The sequence below is a fragment of the Salarias fasciatus genome, chromosome 9 (assembly GCF_902148845.1).
Source record: "Salarias fasciatus chromosome 9, fSalaFa1.1, whole genome shotgun sequence".
Taxonomy (NCBI): domain Eukaryota; kingdom Metazoa; phylum Chordata; class Actinopteri; order Blenniiformes; family Blenniidae; genus Salarias; species Salarias fasciatus.
The window spans coordinates 13,790,567-13,814,108 of record NC_043753.1 but is presented as its reverse complement, the minus strand read 5'-3'; the positions used below and the strand labels follow the sequence as shown (position 1 = coordinate 13,814,108).

Here is a 23,542-nt window from a genome sequence, read left to right as displayed (position 1 = left end):
TTTAAACTTTATTGTTACCCGTGGAAAAGAACTGCGAGATTCGGTTGCCATGTTTAAGAAATGCCTGTCTTCAGCAAGGTGTCTCTGTAACCTTTTTATGAACTGTGAAAACAGATTTTTTTTTTTATTCTTTCTTTCCATCTTCTCTTCTCTTCTCTTCTCTTCTCTTCTCTTCTCTTCTCTTCTCTTCTCTTCTCTTCTCTTCTCTTCTGTGTGACTGTTTGGACAGATAAGCACAGGTTAAGCAAACATAAATCAGCTGACTCTGACACGCAGAAGAGACAAGATGTCCCTACCTGCCCAGGCCATAATAGAGTAATAACTAACATTTGAGGCAACCAGCAAAAACACAGCTGTGATAGAAATGCATTGACTTAAAAATATACTATCCTATAAGTGACTCTACTGCCAGGAAGTTCTTGGTCACTCTGTACTGATAGACGTCTTTCAACCAAACAGGACGACATTTGTGACGTTTTCCCGAGAGGGAATAATTTTTTTTGGCAAGACCTAACCAGTACTGCTACACGACTTTAATAACAGGTTACAAAGTACCGGCAGGACCTCCTGCTCTTCACCGATTTTCGTGTCGGAAAAGTACTTCATGTTGTTTCAGAGCGTCTTGCCAAGTGTTTAAAGAACATGTCATATTTATGCTTCTTTAAATCTCAGAATAAGTTACACATACGAGTTGTTTAACAAGCGTTGCGCGTATCACAGCATGAAATGAGCAGAGAATCCGAGGCTCATGGTAGCTGATACTGCATAACCAGTCGTTTATATTTGCCAGGTGGATGTGAAATGCCTGCGTCAGAGACTGCTCTCTGTGTCTGTCTGTGAGTGTGTGTCTATCCTTGACTGACGTGTACAGTGTTTGCTTAACCTCTTCTGCGCTGCATGACCACGGCCTTGTCAATTTAAGTGTGTGTGTGTGCGTGCGTGTGTGTGAAGGAGAGTCCAGTAATGGCAGCTTTCATTTTTCATGTTCCCAGCAGTATTTTTTTCCAAACAAACCTGCTGAGAGGCAGAGTGAGAGATAGAGAAGGGGGCCTGGATCAACACAAATGAGTGATATTTGTAATTTCTTTCCCTTGGCCGGTGTATAATTGTGTGTATCTGCAGACCCCGGGAGAAAACGTGCATTTCAGATATTTTTCAAGCATTGTATTTAGCAGGATTAATAATTTCACTCGGCAAATAATCCCACCCTGCCGCCCCTTGCTGTGTTATTGCAGAGGAGGTGTGTGTGTGTGTGTGTGCGTGTGCATGGTCTCATGCTCCTCCCTCATCCAAAAGATAAGGCTGTGATTTATGTAACTGTTAAGCCCTTTCATATTGTGTATGTTGTACCTTACAAGAGCATGATGAGCAGGCTAGATTAATATTTATTTAGCGCAGGCAAATCAAGGATTAAGCAGTCATCATTTTAGCACTAATCCATGTCTCTGGTGAGATGCAGAGACAAAGGGAGGCAGATTACTAAACACATAGCGCCGCAAAACAACAATTAGTTGGCAACGTGGCTGCTTCAACTGCGTGGAAAAAGATGGTGATATCAGATGCACAAACCGATGCAGACACACACACACACACACACACACACACACACACACACAAGTTGTGTTTTATGAAACTCCGGCCGGTTTTCTTTCAATTATTGTTGTCACTGTTTGTCTGCCCGTCCCTGACTTTTAACTTCCCGTTCTCACCCTCCCTCACTTCAAAGAGTCCCTCATTGAAATTAGTGGTGGTTTGTCTGATTCACTCATCTGACGTAAATGTGTCTCATGATCTTTCCACGGTCCGAACACACATGCACACGCACACACACACTCAGATACACACACACACACACGCGGGTCGACACACATGCATGAGCAATGAATACTTCTTTCTTAGCTCCAACCACGTGGGAGAGGGACAGATTGCTTAAACTGTGCGAGTGTGTGTGTGTGTGTGTGTGTGTGTGTTGCAAATTACTTAGGAGTCTGTAAATAAAATTACATTCTTCGCTAATTGAGTTAAACTGCTTTTCTGGAGATGTGGCAAAAAACAAAAAAAAAGATGAAAGTTCTCTGTGTATTTTTGAGTGTTGCATTGCTTTGCATGTGTGACTGTCGGTGTGTGTTTGTGGGTAAATGAGTTTGCTCTTCTCTCTCTCAGGTGCTAACCAACAGAGATCCTGTGTGTGTGTGTGTGTGTGTGTGTGTGTGTGTGTGTGTTTCTGCATGTGTACCTAGACGTGTTTGCTAGTTCTGTCCTCAAGAATAACCATATGCAAAGTGACAAACTTAGCCTTGCAAAACAGACAATCAAGAGCTGGAGCTGAAATTGGGAAAAAAAAAAAAGTGTGTGACTGTGGTTGTCTGTGTGCGTGTGTGTGTGTGTGTGTGTGTCTGTGTGTGCTGTCTGCAGGGGGGGCACCTCTTACATAGGGAGTAACAACAAGCGACAGCGAAGGGGCAAAAAGAGCATTGGGGAGCGGCTGCAGTGTGGTGGTGGTGGTGGGGGGGGGGGGGGGGGGGTGTTGTGGGAGGGGCGGTGGGTCTGAACCAGATGTGAGCGTGATTGAGAGAAAATAGAAAGAAAAGAGATAAATAAAAAGAATGAACCGACAAGTCGTGCTGTGATGGAGAAAAACGGCGAGAAGCAGAGAGAGAGAATGCCATCCTCAGTTCCCCTTTGCCCTCCTTCCACTCTCTCACCCGGCCACTGAATGTTAATGGCTTTTTTGCCCCCAGCCCCCCCCCCCTTTACGCGCACACACATATATCCCTCCCCATGGACACTGGCGCATTGTTTGCGGCAGTGCTTCTATTCTTTCAAACTTAATTACCTTCTTGCCTTTTGTGGCGTCAGGGGCTGGAAGTTTTGCTCCTTGGCAGTGGAGGTCGTCACACATTCTTCGGCGGGTGCATTCCCTTAATCTGGGGGTTGAAGGTGGGGGGGGTGGGGGGGGTGGGCTTTAGGTTGGCGTGGTCGTTAGGGGGGAGGGAGTGGGAGGAAGAGCCGAGTGAAGCTTCCACCAGCGCACACTTCTGAGGTTGTTTTAGTTCCCCTCCGTGCGTGTGCGTGTGCGCGCGCGTGCGCAGTCATAATAGTCAGGACATAGGCTGCCCTTTGTTTGTGCGGTTCATTTCCAATCAACCCTAATTAACTGGAGAGTGTTTCCAGATTGCCGGCAAAAGAAAAATCCCCACTTTTTTTTTTTTTTTTTTCACTCCCCTCAGTCTTTGCTGTTTTGAGTTCGAGGAAGGGGAGGGAAAGAAGTAGAGGCATTAGCTATGTAGATTGGCTTCGCCTTTGATGCTGGAAAAATCTTTAGCGAGGGCAGTAAGTGGTGACTGCGACCCAACAGTGTCTGACTGTTTATTTTCATGTTTCAGTTTGAGTTTAGTTTGAAATATTGGCTCTTCAAAGGCGTGAGGCCTGCGCATATATTTAGACTGGACTGTGTAAGCCCAAAGTCCATTTGTAAGAATGCTAAATCCAGTCAAAGTTGTCTTTAATCCATTAAACTTTGTCTCTATGAAGCTGTACAAGCAGTGGATAAACACAAACACAGACACTGACCCGGGACGCACAAGCTATACAAGAAGCAGAATGAAAAACTCAACGGGGAAACATTTAACTTGACTCTAGACGCAGTAGGAAATTCAAATATGTGGACTGAGTCACCACGCAGTGAGTGGAAGACAAAATAGATATATTCACCTCATCCTGGTTGAAGTTAGGACAGAAGCGGGTGAAATATGACCCTCGATCAGATTTTAGGACCCATTTGTGGTTTTAGTGCTGAAAAATAGGAAAAAAAGGGGAAGCACAAGTGCTGAACTCACTGTTAGTTCTCATTTGATTGTGTATTTACAAACTATGATAGACGCATTTTGTTTCAGCAAACGTTTCCATTACATTTTTTTTGTGTGTGTCGCCCAGTTTTTTTTTCTTTCTATCCCTGAAATATCAGGTTGGGGCCTTGGGGAGGGGTAGGGGTCGGGTTTAATGTTACTTGTGCAACCAATGAGACCAATTTAGTTGTCATCAACCTGAGCGATAGAAGCTGCATATGCATACCTGCTGCAGGAAAAGGAGAAAAAAGACCACTTCTGTCTTCTGCATTTCTCCTCATTATCTTTCTTCGCCCCCTTCCTTCAAAGCTTCTACCCTTTTTTGCCTGCCTCTGCAATCTTAGATCATTGATCATGTGAAGAGTAATTTTGATTTTGATTTGCTAAAAGGTGTTTTTTCTGTTTTTTTTTTTTTTTCTTTTTTCTTTTTGCAGAGCAGGTAATTTGTCGAACAAGATTCCTGTGCTAAATGGAGTGGCGCTTTAGGTGTCTGGGCCATGCCTTACTGTAATGATCAGGTGTCTTTAGGTAATGAAGGCCTTTGCTCACGAGGGAGAGACATGCGGAAGAGGACAGACGGACAGAAACGGGTGGGGTTGGGGGGGATCTGCTGCATCCACTGTCTAATATTACACCTCCAGGCAAGAAAGACGGGCTGCGTGAAGCTCCTTTGTGAGCCTAAGAAGTAACGTAGACAAAAAACAGTTGGTCACGCAAATAACCCTCCCCCCTCTCTCTCACCCCTTTGCAATTTTCTCCCTCTGTCTTTTCTTTTAAGACTTTAAACAGAGAGCATTAGGTCCTCTTCTGTGATTGTGTGCATATGTGTTTGTGCATGCGTGCATCGGCGCTCTTTGATGGGGTAGCCTGAGCTCCTCTTGCATTGTGAGGAAGGAGATAATTCCCCTCCTTCTTCATCCACTTCGTTTTTCATCCCTCCGTTTCTGCATGGCAACAAATAAACAGGTCTAATTAGACCCGAGTAGGCCTATTCATGGCACTGACAGTGGGAGATGGATGCAGGGGCTTTCACAGCGTCCTTTCCCTTTGTCTTTGGCTAACGCTTGGTGACATTTTGATAGAAGATTTGGTGTCAGACCGGGGGGCCACATGCCGGGAGAGAGTCGACCTTCTAGAAGACCTCAAGAAATGGACACATGGCCGTGGTTTCACGCTGTCTTCTGACTTTTTTTTTTTTTTTCTTTTTCTTGACTTTGTTGGTTCTCATAGGTCACCTCACTAATTCACCCTGGATCTCATTTTACCAGTCATTTGATTGGCTTAAATGTACCCCCCCCCCCCCCCCCCAACCCCAGCCTTAGCAAGCAGTTTGTGACATGGAAAGAGGAGATAGCCATTTTTGAAGACCACATCACAAAGCACAGATCTGTCTAATTCCACTGTTTACAGCCGCTCCAAATATCCTCCGCGGTATTAACGGCACCGTTGGCTCGCTGCATTAAAATGTCGGACAGTTAGCAGTGAAGAAACAGAACCTAACAGATCCCCGTGTAAACAAAGACGGCACTGTGGCGACACTGCAATTACAGGTTTGTCATTTAACAGACTGCAACTCCAGCTAATGCGTGATAGTCTGACAGGAGGACAAAAACAGGAGGAGACTCTGTCTTCAGCAGCGACTCTTTGCCTCAAAACTCAGCTGTGTGGGTGTTTTAGCATGCTATGCGCTATCAATACATCTGTTACTAATAAACAGGTTTAAAAACTGAGAGTGAACTCTTCCGCGTATAGGTTTGCCTCATATTTATCATGTTGTGATAATATTCGCGTTCACTTTAATGACCCCCAAGAGATAAACATTCAGAAACATCTTGAGTGTGACAGAAAGCAGAAAAAAAAAACTGTGGAAAAAATGGAGAAATCCCCTGCTTTAGACAGCCTCTCTGTCTCTCAGGGAACTACTGAAAAGCAGATGGAAGGATAGGGGAGAGAGAGAGCAAAGGGGAGGGAGGGGGGGGGGAGAGAAAAACAATAGGGCAAGGAGTCCCTTAGCCCTTTTCACCCATCAGAGCTAGCAGTGTCCAAAGCAGGCATTCCAGGGCTATTATTTGCCTCTCACTGGATCTGATCTGCCACTTTAATTACCTTAGTGTATGTGTATGTGTGTGTATGTGTGCGTGCGTGGTTGTGTGGTGCGTCCGCCTGTGTCCGTGTGCATATGTGTGAAAGCTAGGGACATGCTTAATTAAAAAACAGAGGTAGGAGCGGCTCAGGCCGTCTCTTTTGTCCTTCTTTTAAAAGAAGGGAAACAGTTTCTGCGGTGTGGAAAAACCTGAGCTTCATTGTGAGTCTCTCTCTTTTTCTCGCTCTCTCCATATCTGTCTATCACTCTCCCACAAATGGAAGTAGCCTGGTTGGTTAGCAGAGCGAAGGAAAGCCGGTGGGGGAGCGAAGGAAGAATGTATCTTAGCTAGTAGTAATATGATCTGCCTTTAAAAGAAGTGGTTGTGGACACTGCCGCTGTGAAAAGGTGCGACGCCTCGCCGGTGGGGCAAAAACAAAAACCTACTTACACACAGCCGAATATAAGGGATTTTAATCTAAAGTTCCTTTGCTTTGCTTTTCATGAGAGCGTGAGCTAAATGAAAAGCTAAGACTTTAGCATTTTACTCAGGATCTGACATCCGGTTCTCTGAGAGCAGGAGGCCGCTATTTTTTTTTTTTTTTTTTTTATCCCCCTCGATTAAGCAAAGTTACAAACACACGCAGATAATCACTACCTTGCTGGAAACTCACGAGCTTCGCATGCATTGCGTACTATATGTCTTCCCATCACACTGCGTGAGAAGCAACATCTCTATTTATCCGGGTTGTTAAAGCCTTTCTGCCCTGTTGTGTGCATTTCATGAAAAAGAAAAGGCAGAGGAAAGCCACAAAAAAGCATTTTGTCATATTCTGCAGGTGACAAAATTAATGTGCTCAATTAGAATCAGAGAGAACAATGTAATGGACAGTTATGTTATTGTTGGCAGGCGGCACACACATGTAAACAGCTGCTAACCTGTTAGCATTAGGGGTGATATGTCAGTGCCAAGTGCTTAACACGTTGACTTATCCATAAGACATAATTCCATACTTAAAGAGATGCATAATTCATAAACCGCAGTGTTTTATGTCCGAGCTACAATTCAAAGGGGCTGCTCCCCAATGAAATAAGCAGCGAAATGACACCACTGACAAGTAGTAAATCCTGTCGTATGTGTCGCATTAGCTCTCAAACCCACTGCTTCTGAACAGCTTTACCCTCAATCAAGTTTAGCACAAGCCTTTGGAAGGCGGACACTGGTGGAAAAATGAAAAATAAAGGATGTATATGCATGAGCACAGTATGTTGTTTTAGCTCTAGGTGAGTGTAATGGATGGTTTATGGTAAAAAGCTGGATGAGCTGTAATTTGAGGTAATAAGAGGGGGGAAAAAAAGCTGTATTTGAAGTAACAGTTTTGCTACAGCCAGGCTTATTTTGCTTTATTTGTACTACTCTGTCATACAGGCACTGGAGCTATATCTAAAATTAAGACATAAATTAGCAGAGGAACAGGCTCTCTGTGTGCGTGCAGTAATGCCATGAATTCCTGTGGCATGACACACATTTTCCCTTTTTTTATCTCCCCGCTTGTTTAGAATGCGGAGCTAATTGCCGCTAATGTTTTTGCAATTACAGTTCAAGTTAGCATGTTTTCAGGTATGTTTGTGGACAAGGGTACATGTTGTGGACGATTACAGCCGTTATCATGTGGATCTGTTCCTCGGGTTAAAATATCACTGAAGAAAAGCAGACAAGAAGTATTTTCTCAAACTCTTTGACGCAATAGATGGTCACTACGTATATGCATTTTTTTGTGATTTTTATTGCATTTTTTTTTCTAAAACAAAAATACAAATATACCTAAGTTTTACCTCTTGACAGACTGACTGCAAATGCTGATGCCGAGAAGATGATATTGTCATGTCATCTGCGCCCCTCCTCTCGGCGCATCTATGCTGAACTGATAAGCACTGAAATTCATTTTCTGCTCCTTGCGAATTTTTCTTTAATCTCACGAATAGAGAGGCACAAAGTGAGACACAGAAAGAGAAAACATAATTTCTCTCTTTTAATCTATCACTAGTCCCCATGGAATCATCTCTGGGATATGTCAGATTAGACCTGATTATAGCGCGTGCACACACACATGCACAGGCAAACACACTCACACACATGTTTGATTTCATTCCTCACGCTTTTACTGTTCCTCCCACTGGCTTTGTTTAGCCCTGGATTGTTGCGGATTAATCCTCTAATTGCTTTGTAGCTTTGTTGTAAGGGAGCGGCAGTGTAGAGAAAGAGAGGGAGAATTAAGCAGCAGGTGGATTGGGTTAAAGGTTAACATGGCTCTTTAAAGCTTTCTTTTAATGCTAGCTCATTTACACGCAAGCATCTGAAAGGAGCTGATACTGTATCAAATGAAAAGACACAGGCATGCACAACTAGTACTCATTTGTTGCATTTAGCTGAGCTGAGTCTCTTTCAAGTAGCATCGGTGCTCCATTTCTCAAGCTTTTAGTCCTTTTCTGTTTCTCACCTTATGTTTTTTCACTCAGCCTTTTTCTTTTTTGGTTCCCTCACAGTCATAGGGATAATACCAATGATTAAAAAGTAAAAGAAACTACTCTGCTTTATGTGTCTTTATGGCTTAAGTAGGCTTCTTTTGCGCCGAGTGTGTGCGGGTTTGTGGTTGCCTTCACGTTTGGGCCTTGTTGTGAGAAGCCAAGAGATTGAAGTAGTGAGGGACTGAGAGATGGGCACCCTCCCAGGATTGATAACATCTCTCTGGTATTCCAAACATCATTCCTCATGGAAGCTTAATCTCTCCGTCTTTCATTCTCCGCTCGTCTCTTTATGCCTTTCTTTCCTGTTTTGCGTCGGCCAACACATGAATGCTACGAATGTAAACAGTTTTTTAACTTCCTTGTTTAATCTTTTGTTTGAGCCACTATAAATTTGACCAGCAGTTAGTATTTTACCTCTTCACACTGTTTGCGCTGTGAAAAGTGCACTTTCTTCCCTCTCTTGTGCACAGAGTTAAAATTGTATCTTCAGGGCATTAAAAAGTTATTGGGTGCTGCCTAATTAGCAACTCCTGACTCGTAAGAACATGCTTAGACCGATACAACCACTGACTAAAGACTGTTCCAGTCCACTTTTCTATGGAAAAAAGACTTAACACTGCATGTAATTGCTTGATCATGTGTCTGTTTGGTCAACATGAATCCCAGTCTTGTATATGATGGTGTTTTTTTGCCAATGTTTCTGCCATTGACCATATTTGTACTGTTTCCAGAAACTGATTTGTAATTTTTTTTTCTTTCTAGGAAGACATACTGTATTGACTAGGTGTCTGAAATATTACAAACGCATAACTTCAGGACTTGGTTGAAAAAATAAAAGCAGAATTTGCACTATTAAAAACCTTATTTAGATAAGGCCTCTTATCCAGATGAGGCTTACAGCCTCACAGTTAGCAGCTGGGTTGAATGTGGACTGAGACTGTCTTGGAATTAATTAGAATAAAATTAATGATGATTCAAATATTACTTTCAGTATCTGTTGTTAAGCACGTTTATTAAATCTCTCTCTCTTGTTTATTTCTGTTTCTCCCCATGTCCCAGGTCCCTGTTGGGCTGGATGAGATGAGATCCCCATGTAGAGATCATCATGGCAACTTGTGACTCTCCCCCTATGGTGTCGTCACGGCAGCAGGAACATGGTGGCCAGAGGCTGGATGCTGCTGCTGAGGACAACTCCGTCAATGCCAACAACAACCAGTCGTCACCTGCTGCCACTGGAGAGCCGGAGAATGGCCTTGGAGAACCCGTTGTGAGCCCTCTGAGGTCCACTACTACCCCCACCACTGTCAGTGCAACCACCGACCCTGTCACTGAACAGAGTCGGAAAGAAAGCTTTACTACCGGTAACAAAGGGAGTGTTACTGGAACTTTACCAGGAGCAGGAGGAGGAGGAGGAGGAGGAGGAGCAGCTTTGGGTTCTGACTGTTCTGCCCCTGCCACATCCCCTGTGGCACCGGCAAAGGAGATCCCCTGCAACGAATGTTCTAGTTCCTTCTCCAGTTTACAAAAATACATGGAGCACCACTGCCCCAACGCCCGCCTGCCTACTGCTGGAGGTCATGAGGAGGGGGAGGAGGTGGAAGGAGTTTTAGGGGAGGAGAGTGAAGATGAAGGAGACCGTGGGGTGGGTGCTGGAGAAGCAGGTGAACTGAACAGCGAGGTGGAGATGGAAGAGGATAGCGATGTGGAGAACCTGTGCGGTGAGATCATCTACCAGCCCGATGGCTCTGCCTTCATCCTGGAGGACTCCAAAGAGCAGCGCGGCAACCAGGGGGGGCTCTCGTCGGCTCTCCAATTCAGGAGCCTGCTGTCCCCCCAGACCTTCCCGAACGTCCAGGCCAGCAGCGGTCAAAGCGGCCTGAGCCCAGGGGGGGAGCGGTTGGAGCAGCCCGCTGCACCCATGTCCTTCTACCCCCAGATCATCAACACCTTCCACATCGCCTCATCCCTTGGGAGTAAATCCCTAGCGGCCGACCACCCCTCCTTCCCAAATACCTCAGCTGGAGGGCTGGCGGGTGCTGGTCCTGTGTTGCACAGTTTCCGTGTCTATGACCTCCGCCACAAGAATGACAAAGACTATCTGAAGGCGGATGGTGCAGCCAAAAACTCCTGTGTGTCCAAAGATGTCCCCAACAATGTGGACTTGTCCAGGTTCGAGGGCTGCGTGGCCGATGGGCGGCGGAAGCCTGTGCTGATGTGTTTCCTGTGCAAGCTGTCTTTTGGCTACAGCCGTTCCTTCGTGACACACGCTGTCCATGACCACCGCATGACCCTGAATGAGCAGGAGCAGAAGCTGCTGAGCAACAAGCATGTCTCTGCCATCATCCAGGGTATCGGCAAGGACAAAGAACCTCTTATAAGCTTTCTGGAACCAAAAAAACCCCAAAACTCTGTGCTACCCCACTACCCCTCACCTGCCAACTTCCTAGGGCCAGACACGGGGCTCCGCGGCTTGTGGAACGCTTTCCACAGTAGTGGGGAGAATGCAGATTCCCTTCAGGCTGGTTTTGCCTTCCTGAAGGGCAGTGCCAGCAGCTCCTCTACTGACCAAACCCCCAGAACCCAAACCATGCCAAAGGCTGAGACCAACCCAAACCTCGGGGGAGGGGCTGGTGCCCAGAGAACCCCCAGCGGAAGTTCTGCTGCTGCCGCCACTGGTGGCAACCTGGAAGGTCTGAACTCTGATAGTGACTGCAAAGGCCACGTGAGGAATACATGCACTTTGCAACCCAATGGGCCGGACCTGAGCCAGTACCCGTCTATCAAGCGGGAGCCCGGTACAGTGGGAGGAGAGAGTCCAGAGGAGGATGAGGATGCTTACTCTAGTGGTGGTGGAGTAGAAATGGAGGCAGATGAGGAGGAGGAGCAGGCCATGACCATGGCGATGGCGCGCCAGCGGGCCGACAGCACCAGTAGCAAAGATTTCCCTCTCTTAAACCAAAGTATTTCCCCCCTTTCCAACAGTGTGCTAAAGTTGAATAGTGATAGCAAAGGCCCTGCATCCACCTCCTCATCATCCCTGCCTGTGTGTGAAAAGCTGGAGATGGAAAAAACCCGCCTCTCCAATGCCCTGGCTGCTGCCAGGGAGCGGGAGAACAGCAATGACTCGGCCAGTGAGAGCATGGCAGGACGGGATAGATTATCCCCATCCTCCAATCACCTTGACATGATGATGCTGCGCAGAGACGACGAGAGTCCCGGGCCTCTACACCTACACACGGGAAACCCCAGTACGCCCGGAACTCCAGGGACCCCTGGCACCCCTGGGCCAGGGGAGGGATCCCCAGGCAGTGGGGTGGAGTGTCCCAAGTGTGACACGGTCTTGGGATCCTCGCGGTCTCTCGGAGGTCATATGACGATGATGCATTCACGAAACTCCTGCAAGACGCTGAAGTGTCCGAAGTGTAACTGGCACTACAAGTACCAGCAGACGCTGGACGCTCACATGAAGGAGAAACATCCGGAGTCCGGTGGCTCATGTGTGTACTGCCGCACAGGACAGCCTCACCCTCGTTTAGCCAGAGGAGAAAGCTATACCTGTGGATACAAGCCTTTCCGATGCGAGGTCTGTCCATTGTTTTGAGCTCTATACGGATCTATGCTTTCTGAAATATTTTAACTGAGTTTTGTTTTGGTTTTTTTTCTAAATTGTAATTGCATAATTATAAATAATAATCTGTTCACTAAAAATTCTTTCAAATTAAAATTTTGATGCAAATTTGACTGGTTTTATATATATAGTAGATAATAGGTAATAGGAATGAATCATAACAATCAAAAGAAGAAGCAGTAAAATGCACTCTCTTTTGTGATTCCACAATGCCTATTGCAAATTTAAAGGTTAAAGTAATTATCTCTGAACAGCCCCTGAAAAAAACACAAAAAACCCTGAATTTAAATACTAAATCATTCATCAGGCATCAAATGCTCTCAGTTACAGACGCATTTATGTTCAACATGCATTACTTTTGTGTCTTTTTTTTTTTTCATCTCATTTCTTCTCTCTTTAGGTATGCAACTACTCAACCACCACCAAAGGCAACCTTAGCATCCACATGCAGTCAGACAAGCATCTGAACAATGTACAAACACTCCAGAACGGTGGCAGTGAGGCACAATACAACCACAACCACGCCAATCCCGTTGCGAGTGCCAGCCTTGGAGGAGGCTGCGGGGCACCCTCGCCTTCCAAGCCCAAACAGAAGCCCACTTGGCGCTGTGAGGTAATGAAATGAACAGAGCGTCATTGTAGCTCTGTGGTAGCAACATACCAATTTGCTTGTTACACTCTCTACACAATGAGCCAGTTATGTTCCCTGTGCGTCACCATGTCTATTATTTTTCTTGACCACATCATCTGACCTCTGGTGTTAAACTTGAATTCCATGATTTCTAGTCGTGTTTCTAAGTATTGTAAAAATCCATTAGAAATTCATTAGAAGTAGCCAAATGTCTGTACCACAGATACTTGGATGACCCTTTTATCAGTGGCAAAATAATTTTATGATACTCTGTGGCTCTTCAATATCATTGCATGGTGAAAAATTTTTTCCTGTTACTTTGTCACAGGTGTGCGACTATGAGACCAACGTGGCGCGGAACTTGCGAATCCATATGACCAGCGAGAAGCACATGCACAACATGATGCTCCTGCAGCAGAACATGAAGCAGATCCAGCACAGCCTCCACCTGGGCCTGGCCCCGGCCGAGGCGGAGCTCTACCAGTACTACCTGGCTCAGAACATGGGTCTGGCAGGTGTGAAACTGGAGAACCCAGCCAGCAGCAGCGGCCCCGACACTCAGATGATGATTAACCCATTTCAGCTCGACCCCGCGACGGCAGCTGCGCTCGGATCTGGTCTCGGTGAGTGAAGCCAGATTTGGAAGAAAACATGAAAACGTGCGTCGGCGATATGTTTTGCACATTAGGCAATTAAATTGCGGGCATTACTCGGAGGCTGTGAGTCTACTAAGTATTTTCCTTTTAAATATTTTTAGCCTCAAGCATGTTATTCAGTTTTCTATTGCTTGTTTTTCACTTGACCAGTTTTATCTGTTTTATAATCTGTCTGAAGCCATCGAAATTTTGTTTTTTCTAAATCTCACTGTGTTTTCTTTGTTTCTTTTTGTTTTTCTTTATGCCCATAAAAGGGGAAGGTAAGATCCTTCCCCTTTTATGCCTCCATGCTTTCTACCGCGGGCCCCTTCCCCTTGCCCTCCTCTCTTTTCTTTCGCTCTTATCTCTGCTCTCATATTGTCCCTCTGTCATTGTCTCCTTTCTTTGACCCCCTCTCACTGATTAAAAAATGATTATGAGATGCCACATGAGAATTATTCTTAATCTTTCATTTGTAATTTTCTTAAGTCAGCTTAATCCCCCACCATACACACACCACCCCACCTTTGCTCACCCTGGAGAGAACACACATATGTACACGCACACACACACTCTCTCTCTCTCTCTCTCTCTCTGTCTACACACACTCACACACATTCTCTCTTTTTCTCTGTCTCTCCCTCCCTCTCTCTCTCTCTCTCTCACACACATCTACACGCACACACACACACACACACACACACACACACACACACACACACACACACACACACACACACACACACACACACACACACACACAGCAGGAAGCGGATTCCCGTAGGAGTGAGAGAGATTTAACAATGACCCTGCAGTGTTACACACCCACTCCCTCTTCTAGTGTGGAGGTCACAGCCCAGCTAGCAGATGTACTCTCAGTGAATTACACAGATAACACACAGCTCCCCATAGAGAGCGCAGCTGCACACAGGTACATAGGTTTAGATGGCGTGAGCAGGATATTCATATATATTAAAATACTTACACACACACACACACACACATAAATGCATACACAGATTATAAATGAATGTACATAGTTGCATGCAAATGCCACCTGCATGGGCAGTTCTGCACATTCTGAATTTCTCGTCATAATTTGCATCTTCACTTTGCTGAGTGTTTTTTTTTTTTTTTTAAACCAGCGCTCATGAAAAACACCGACACATACACGCTTTTTTTTTTCTCAAATTGGTGTGTAATTGTTAATCCTTCTGTCAATGTGCTTTTTTAATTTCTAAAACAGACTTGATGAGCTTTGATGACATGCGCAGAAGGACAAAAAGGGATCAAACGAAAGAGTTAATTACATTTCTATGAATGGCGGAATTGTTTTTTTTGTTTTTTTTTTCCCCCTCATGCGGTGGGTGGGCAGAAGAAAGAGAAACAGTGTGTAATGCATTGATCAGCTTTTCAAATCTCTGTGTGGATGTGAGAAAAGCCTAGAGCCCTAAAACCGTTGTCCCACCAATGCTGAGAGCAGTAATTAAAGCTACCTGATGAGCAAGTTAGCAAGTTGAAAAGGATGATTGTAATTGATCCTGATTCAATCCTATTAAGGTTTTTTATAGACAAGACTTTGTAAGGAGCCCGAGTCCTCAGTGAGGCTTTATTTTATCAAATCCTTTTGTGTGAGAGGCCTGCATAGAGAACTCACTTCTCTCTCCACACTTAATTTCATTTAATAAAAAGAGTCTTTTCTCTCTTTCGCTCTATCCTTTGTCACACTATATGCATGCCACCCTTTTATTTTCAGCAGAGCTTTATTTTTCTGACATACCTTATTGTTTTCATGTACTTGCACCCTGCTGTGCGTGCCGACATGTATTTCTCAGGGTTTCCATTTATTCAGTTCTCTTTCTAAGGTTCTACCTTTTACACTTTGCCTCTGTTTCTTTTCATACGAGCTAATCTGTGTTTTTCGCTCTTTTTCTCCGCAGTGAATAGTGACCTATCAGCAGAACTGCGCCTTGCCAGCGGTCAGCTGATGGCGGATGACCTCTCCATGGTGTCCTCGAGTGCGATGGGTGGCATGTCCTCGTCGGACCCCTCCCTCTCCTCGTTGTCGCCGCCGATCAACGACCCCTCGCTGCGCCTGTACCAGTGCGCCGTGTGCAACTGCTACTCCACCGACAGCCTGGAGGCTCTCAACGCCCACGTCAACGCCGAGCGCTCTTTGCCCGAAGAGGAGTGGCGCTGCGTGGTGGGCGACGTCTACCAGTGCAAGCTCTGCAGCTACAACACTCAGCTTAAGGCCAACTTCCAGCTGCACTGCAAGACAGACAAGCACATGCAGAAGCACCAGCTGGTGGCCCACATCAAGGAGGGAGGCAAGGCCAACCAGTGGAGATTAAAGTGTGTGGCCATTGGCAACCCTGTGCACCTCAAGTGCAACGCCTGTGACTACTACAGCAACAGCGTGGATAAACTGAGGCTACATGCCACCAACCAGAGGCATGAGGCTGCCATCCGTCTTTATAAGGTAAAAACACTGTTTGCTCTTGCTGCGTCCGGCACACATCACTTTACTGCAACTCGGATTTTTTTTGGGGTCGGATCAGTTAAACAGCCAAAAAATGTTTGTCGCCACTTGAGAAAATAAGGGCTTTCGTAGACATTTCGGTAAGACAAACGTACAAAAACATATGTCACACATCACAGTTTCTGTAGAAAACGTTATATTGATCATTTACAGCAGAGTTGAGGTATAAAAACACTTATCCAGTAGGTCTGGGATCCAAAGCGAGGAGATCTGCTTCAAAAGAATCGACCCTTTATTCTTGACTGCAGCAACACACAGTAATAAAGTTCCCATGAGAAAGGAATGGCAAAGATGGAGAAGGTCACGGTGAGAGCACTGAGGATGATTTTCATCCGATATGGGTGTATTTCCTGCTTGTGACCAGCTGGCACTTCTGTTCTTGTTAATTATACACGAGTCACGGATTGTCAGCGAGCCTGAAATATTTAAAAGATTTGATTATCTTCAGCGGTTGGTTCAATTTGTCGCCCTGCACTAATTACAAAAAAATGTAAAAATGAATTTTTATGATGATAATTAATGTGACGATAATGATTCCAATATTAGAAATTAGATTTTTGTGAATAAGATCCTGATAAAACAGCATTGTCACACATGCACATGTCTTTCTTACAATTGAAATCCTGTGTGCTTCACAAATATATTGGTATTTGATTGAAAAAATTACTTTATGCATATTTACACAGTGCGCAGTTTTATCAAGAAAATATATCCACACTTCTCCGTTTAAAGATTAAGTTTCTTTTTATGGTATTATGTATGCACACAAATAATTCCTGCTCTTTAGGTCAATAGGTGACAGATTTTTGCTTGAGATTATTTAATTGTGACTTCCCCTGGCGTAACCACACCGGTTGCCGATCACAGAGGTAAACTAACACAGGGACTTTTTTACTTAACTAATTAAACCCTTCGCACTTTGAGCAATAAATAGCTCCTGCACAGAAATTCCAGCTTGTCCAATATTTGGCATCTTCCTCCCCCGCTATATATTTAGGGTGATTTAGTTTGTCAGACGTCTCCTTCAGCTTAATAGGATGCTGTTACATTTCCAAGGCCTTGACCTACAGGACAGGATCAAGTGCATTACATTAATGAGGATTTCTTTACTACTGTATGCAACATTTGGCAGTGGGAGGTGTTTGTGTGTGTGTGTGTGTGTGTGTGTGTGTGCGTGCGTGCGGGTGTGTGTGTGTAGTAAATGCAGAGGAAACCATCCTTAGAAAACAGGCTTTTATTGATGTACTTTTTACATACAATATAAAGCCGGGGTATTAAGTTTATAGCGATTTGTTTACTTTTCCTTGCAAATAATCGTAGCATCTCAGCACAGCTATTCACTGTTATTTCTAAAGTGGATTTGTGTTTTATTTTAGTGGATAGAAGTCTCAACTGTATTTTTGAAAACTCCTGCTTTATTTGACAAAGTTAATACCCAAAACTCAGATGAGACAGCGTTGAGCAATCTGATACATGAGAAAGGAGTCTTTCCTCTCTGGCCCACTAGACATAAGCCACCCTGATATTTTCATTGAATATGCCTGCATTGCACAGTAATCTTTAGGCAATTACCATTCATTTGACAATCTGTGATTGATTCTTACTTACAGTTCAAGGCTTAACTGGATTAAGCACACTGGCTTTCTTCAGGTTATTTAAAACAGTCTTAGTTGACTTCAACAGGATGTACATATTGACACAGGATTGTCCGACAGTCTGGCAGGAGACCGAAGTTGGCACGGGATGAGTTGGAGATGTCTCTGCTCCAGGGAATTTTGTAAATTCTGAACAAACGGGCTCCTTGCGCATTGGCTTACGTTAGCCGAGGCCCTAACCTATAGGATCAGCTTGATTAGTTTTCTCAAACAAAGATCTCCTCACTATCAAAGGAAGTCTTAAGTCTAGGTGTGCTCGTCTTAGCGCATTTGACATTTTGCGCATTTGAGTTTTGAAACAGCTTCGGTTGCTTTTTTTTTTTTTTTTTTTTTAAGCCGAGTCAACACAAGGCAGTATCCTCACAGGTTACCAAGGTTACACCAAACATCAACAGCCATTTAAGCATGCAAAAAAAAAAAGCTATTTATATTTTTTTGTGAATAAATGTCCAAAGCCAAGAAACCCTATCATTAGTGCAGAAACGCAACCAACAGGCTGCTGTAAAAAAAAAAAAAAAAATTAGCATGCATTCTGCCGTTCCAAGAAGGGGCGTATTCTTTTAGGCGCGCAAACACTCGTTTAGCCAAGGCAAGTGAGGGTCATCCCAGTGCCCCCTCAGTGCACCCGTAGACCTCATCCACCCACCCACCCACCCACCTACCCCACAGGCCTCAACAAATCTGTTCCACAGATGACGCTTTTAATGCCTCTGGCAGAAATTCCACTATTTTACCCTTGGACATGTGGTGGTAAAGCGGAACAAGAGGGGGAGAGAAAGCATAGACAGAGCAGAGCGAGCCGCAGAGCAAGAGCTGACGAAAAAAAAAAAAAAAAAGAAAGGGAAAAAAAAATCATTTCTTTATTTGACCAGAAAAAACACCTCTCCTTTTATGTATTGGCAGAGGTGAAAAGCACATGGGGATAGAGGTAGCTTGGCCGGGCGCATAAAAGATCCGAGTGTTGACGACTTTACCATCTGGTTTTTTGGAAACACAGAATATCTTTATGGCATGGGAAACCATTTGAAGATACAAACAAAAAGCATATTCAGGAGATTTTATGGCTGCTTTGTAGCAGCAATGGAGTACTTCTGAGGGGAACAGAGAGTTTGGAAGTTTTTTTCTTCTTTTTCTTTTTTCTCCCAGACTTTGAAACAGCAAGAGGGAAATGACATTAGCAGCTCATGGACATCAAGTCATCTGGTGTCCAGGGCGCAGCAGGTGGCGCAGGAAGTTGTGGGTCATACATGGAAAAAAGCGGAGGTTGACGCTTGGCTACCGATTGAAGGAGGAAAAAAAAAATTACAGGAAATCTTATTGGCTTACTGGTATGTTTCTAATGACAGCTGTAACAATCGGAGCACTCGGGGCGTTTTTTTAAACACATCTCATGCAGAATGGAGGTATTATTACAGCTGCTACGCGCAGGATTATAGCCCCCCGAAACATTGTAAAAGACAAAAGTGGAAGATGTTTTAACATGGCGTTTGCTCTTTGGCAGCGTGTGAGGTAATCTGTGCGTTAAATGGCGCCGTGGCGCGGCGTGTCCGGAGCTGGCCCGGTCTGTGTTTGGCTTAGAATTGAATATGATGATGTATGAGTTCGTTATGATTTTTAATAACAAACACTGGCGCTTAATATACACGGAGACGGGAGTAAATCTGTCATTGCCATTCACAAGTGCCGCCCGGCTAAGTAGGGGGTTTAGTTTGTAGTGCCGTGTGTGTTTGTGTGTGCGCGTCCCCACAGAGCTTTGAGGTTGAGATCTGGGCTTTGCCTACCCCTGGGTCATTAGAAGTTGAGAATGCTCATGGTCAATGTGGCATGGTCAAGGACCACACACACACGCACATACACACACACACACACACACACACACTCTGTCTGCGAGGCCAGTGGCACCTGTTTCTCAGATGGCTGTTGGAATAAATCTTAAACTGTCTTCAACCACTGCCACCCCAGCCCCGCTTGTCTAACTTTCCGTCATAATTCAAGCAGAAATGGACGTCCGGGGTCCGCTGCACTTTTCCATATCTCTGTTTTTCTTTTTTTTCGCTCTCTTTTTTTTTTAAAGATTTTTCCCCTTCTTTCCTTTCCTCCCCTCATGATCCTCTTTGAACTCAGAATCTCTGGCCCCATAAAATGCTCAACTTTTTACGACAGTAATTGAAGGAGAGAGGACATTTTGATGGAGTAATTTCTTAGGGGGACACAGAGGATAAGAAAAGAGGAAGAACAAGTCCCTTTTCTTTCAGCCTCTTTCTTTCTCTCACACTCTTTCACCACCTCCGTCTCACCGGCTCTCTTTGTTTTGTCTCTGACTCTCTCTCTCTCTCTCTCTCTCTTTCTATCTCTCCCCTGGGGAGAAGCAGATAGGCCATCTCATTACCCATGATCCTCTTGGCATCACCATGGCTGGGAATCAGAAGGTGGGGGAGAATTAAAAAAAGGGAGAGTGCGGGGTTATAATAGGAAAGAGAGATGGAAGAAAAAAGAAGAAGAGACAGAAAAGGGGCTGGATGTGGCAAAACCTTTCCCTCTTTCTTTATTTATTCCCTTTTGTATATTTCTTTTTATTTCCCTCTTACTCACCTCCCTTTTCTTTCAACCTTTTTTCCTTTTCATCTTCCACTTTTCTATTTCTGCCTCCCCTTCTCTGCATTTAATTCCCCCACATCATTCGTCGCTGTGCTTGTGCATCTCTGATATTAAGTCTACCACTGTGCCTTGGCTATTAGCAAGGGTCAACCCTGCCCACTCTCATTTGAAAATCAAATGGCCCTATATATATGCAGCCCAAATTATTGGACTGTCATTTGGACTTGTGTGATGGGGAAATGGACAGGAGATTGACTCCCACAGATTTGCATAAAAAGTCATTGTGCCGGTCCTCGGAATAGAAAAGAGACTGGATCCATTTCAAATGCATGGCACCATTTATGACACACACAGACACACACTCACACACACACACACACTGAATGTGTATCAGCAATACAGCGTGATGTACATTCACAGAGGCACACTCATGTACAGTAACTGGATACACACTCCCATACGTTCGTAGTCCTTTGCTATCAAGTTACAATTTTCCACTTGAGCCCATGTACGCTTGTTCCAGACACAGGCTCTTGATCACAGGCGTTGTTGTCTCGCACTCACAGACAGACTTAAAGAGTTGCTTCTCTTCAAAAAGGAATGTTCTCAGACACTTCACACTAGATGCTACTTGACTGCAAGATATAGATTTTCATGTTCTGTCATGGAGACGGATGATGCCGCCAAGAGTTCAATGCTGTAAACCTGAGCAGACAAATGAATTCACTTCACTATTTTTTGCCAGAGAGGTTGTCGGCCTGTCCCCTCCCTTCTCTTTCTCTCTCTCCCTCTCTCTGCGAGGCAAAGAGACGCCGGTTTGTAGATTATTCAAATGGTCTCCTCTTTCACCTGCGCGGAGATTACAATGGAAATCTTTCAGAGGTCCGGGGGTGGTGTGGTGGGGAGAGGGGGGGGGGCAGGGTGGCGGCTAATTAAAGCATAAAAGCAGGTGTGTCCCTGTGTGTGTGTTTGTGTGGAGACAGTGTAGCTGTAGCTTTCTGTTTGACCGAGAGGTTTGAATGGAAAGACTTCCCCACCCTCCCCCCCCCTTTCTTCCTAATAATCCTCATAGATATTAATAAGAGTTTCGCCCATTCTCCTTCCAACGCCTTTACCAGATGGTCGGCAGAGCATTGGTGTGTGTGTGTGTGTGTGTGTGTGTGTGTGTACAATGTCCGGCTTTGGTCCTGTTCTTGACTGACAGTCGTCTGTAGTGTTTAATTACCCCTAGCCAGCCTCCCCCACCTCTCCTCACTACATCTTAACTCTCTGATGAATTAGATAGGGGCTGCAGTCGCTCGTTTGTTTTCTACCCACAGAACGGTGTGCGTGTGTGTGTATTTTTTTTTTTTTTTTTCTTGCGAGTACTGGTTTTCTCATATTAAAAGCCAGATGTGATCCTCTTCATAATCATTCCCACCCATCTCCGAGCTGTGGTCATTTGGGCCGTGTCCATGTGCATGGGACTGTGAAGCAGATCGGGACTGACAGGTATGGGAACGATAGCAGAAGGGGGTGTGAGTGGAGGGGCTGTGAAGTGTGTGCAAAGAAGAGTGGGAGGAAGGGAGGGACTGGAGTCGGGGGGGTGGGGGGTCAGTATCTTCCAGACCACCAGAAGGAAGAGAACATTGCGAGCATGCAGGAACAAAGGAGTAGCAGGAGTTTGTATTTTCTTCTTTTTTTTTTTTGTTTCCCCTCATCTCAACCCTCCCACCCTCGCTCCTTCTCTACCCACCCAAATACACCCCCCCCCCCCACCTCCACCTCCTCCTTCAATCCAGGCACATCCCACACTCATTCACTTGTCTTCCGCCAATCTTTTATTTTTTGTGTGTATATACTGAACTCTTTCCGATCCTCTCTTTTCTTTTGGGTCTTGATCGTTCTGTTGGGACAAAGATAACAAGATTGTTTAAAAAAAAAAAGGGAAAAAGTAAAGCTAAAAACAAAGTAAGAATCAAAGAAGGCGCACGAGCTCAAATATGATCTCTCGGGGCGTGTTGTCTCCACTTTTGATGCATTGATTTGATCAGAGCAGACTAAGACACATCACATGGCAGGCAGATCACATAAATACTTTTCTGTAAGTTCATTAGCTTTATTTTTTTGAAATCACCTGACTCTAAAATGTGTTTTTAATTTGCATGAGCGCTGTCATAAAACCCCTAAAGTCTTCTGAAACCTCTTAAATCTCTTCTTGAAATACTCTGAAACGTTACATCAACTTTAGGATGGGATTAAGATGGCATCATCTTGCTTTTCCCCGCTCATGAAGCTATCAGGATATTGATATGGACAAAGTTGAACTGAAATACTCCTCAACGCCCTTCCAAATCAATAATCAATCGATTGGAGGTAATTGTGCTACTCCCTTGGAACGGTCCCAAGTCACTCTCTCTCTCTCTCTCTCTTGCCTTCTCGCTCCTTCTCACACTCTCTCTGTCATTATCAGCATGTGGACCAGTATTCGGCATTTCAGCATTCCAGCTGTAATTGATTTTAACCATTAAGTGCTCAGTGAATAGATAAGTAGTGGGAGATATTCGATTATACGGCGAAAGAGAGAGCGAGAGAGAGATGGGGCTGAAAAGAGTGAGAAAAAGAAGGCGGTGGAAGGATTGAGGGATGTTGCCGGAGAAGTGCAGGGAGTTGAAGCCGACCTGTCCTGCTGTCGATCCGTCTCGACCACTGGCCTTCCATCTTTGCAGCAGCACAATGCCGCTGACCTCCTGCGAGTTCAAGCAGCTTAGTTTCTGCGAGGTAATCCCTAATGCTTTGAAATAGACCTGATAGAAAGCCCACTTACTTGTTCGGGATTAATGTGGTTTGTGTGGGGGTGAGTGGGTCCTGAGTTTTCAGCACATTTAGTTAAATTAACCCATTGGAATTATCATATTCAATTCTAATTGTGCACTCGCACAGCGGTGGGGAGTGGGCCGCCTCTGAAAGCATGTGGCGCTATATCGACAGACAGATGGGTGACTTGCTTTAGTCATCCTTCTACATCAGCTGCCATGCATTAATACACGGGATTTTTTTTCCTTTTTTTTTTTTCAGTTGTTTATGTTTAGATTTACTGTGCTGGCGGCCGGAGCGCTGTTCCTCGTTTTCCCCTACAGTGGCCATTTTGAATGTGAGCGCGGCTGAGGGTGGGATTGCTTTCCCCCTGTTTTCTGAAGATATAAGTCTGATCTTTCTTTTTTTTTTTTTCACTCTGTCCTTTCTCCTCTTTTCCTCATTCTGGCAGGAGTGTAGGTTAGGACTAGGGGTAGGGGCACATGGGGGAGGAGGGGGGGAACAAAGGCAAACATTTGAGTAATCTTCAAAGAGCCCATTGGTATGTTGAGTGGACGCTGGTATGCGGACTGCGGCTAAGGCTTTTTCAGGGGAAAA

The 23,542-nt window shown here is 44.8% G+C and overlaps 1 protein-coding gene across 8 annotated transcripts in view; it reads left to right on the top strand.

Moving 5' to 3' along the window:
* The window catches only part of zfhx4 (zinc finger homeobox 4), a 94,480-nt gene that overhangs the window by 24,548 nt on the left and 46,390 nt on the right, over nt 1-23,542 (top strand). For 7 of the 8 annotated variants that reach the window (XM_030099493.1, XM_030099492.1, XM_030099494.1 and 4 more), the window contains exons 2-5: nt 9,520-12,043; nt 12,489-12,701; nt 13,048-13,342; nt 15,295-15,836. In XM_030099493.1, coding sequence (XP_029955353.1) covers nt 9,566-12,043; nt 12,489-12,701; nt 13,048-13,342; nt 15,295-15,836 — 3,528 coding nt within the window. In that variant the 5' untranslated portion in view covers nt 9,520-9,565. Of the gene's footprint in view, nt 1-8,840; nt 8,862-9,519; nt 12,044-12,488; nt 12,702-13,047; nt 13,343-15,294; nt 15,837-23,542 lie in introns of all 8 variants that reach the window. The other variant, XM_030099495.1, reaches the window with a different exon arrangement.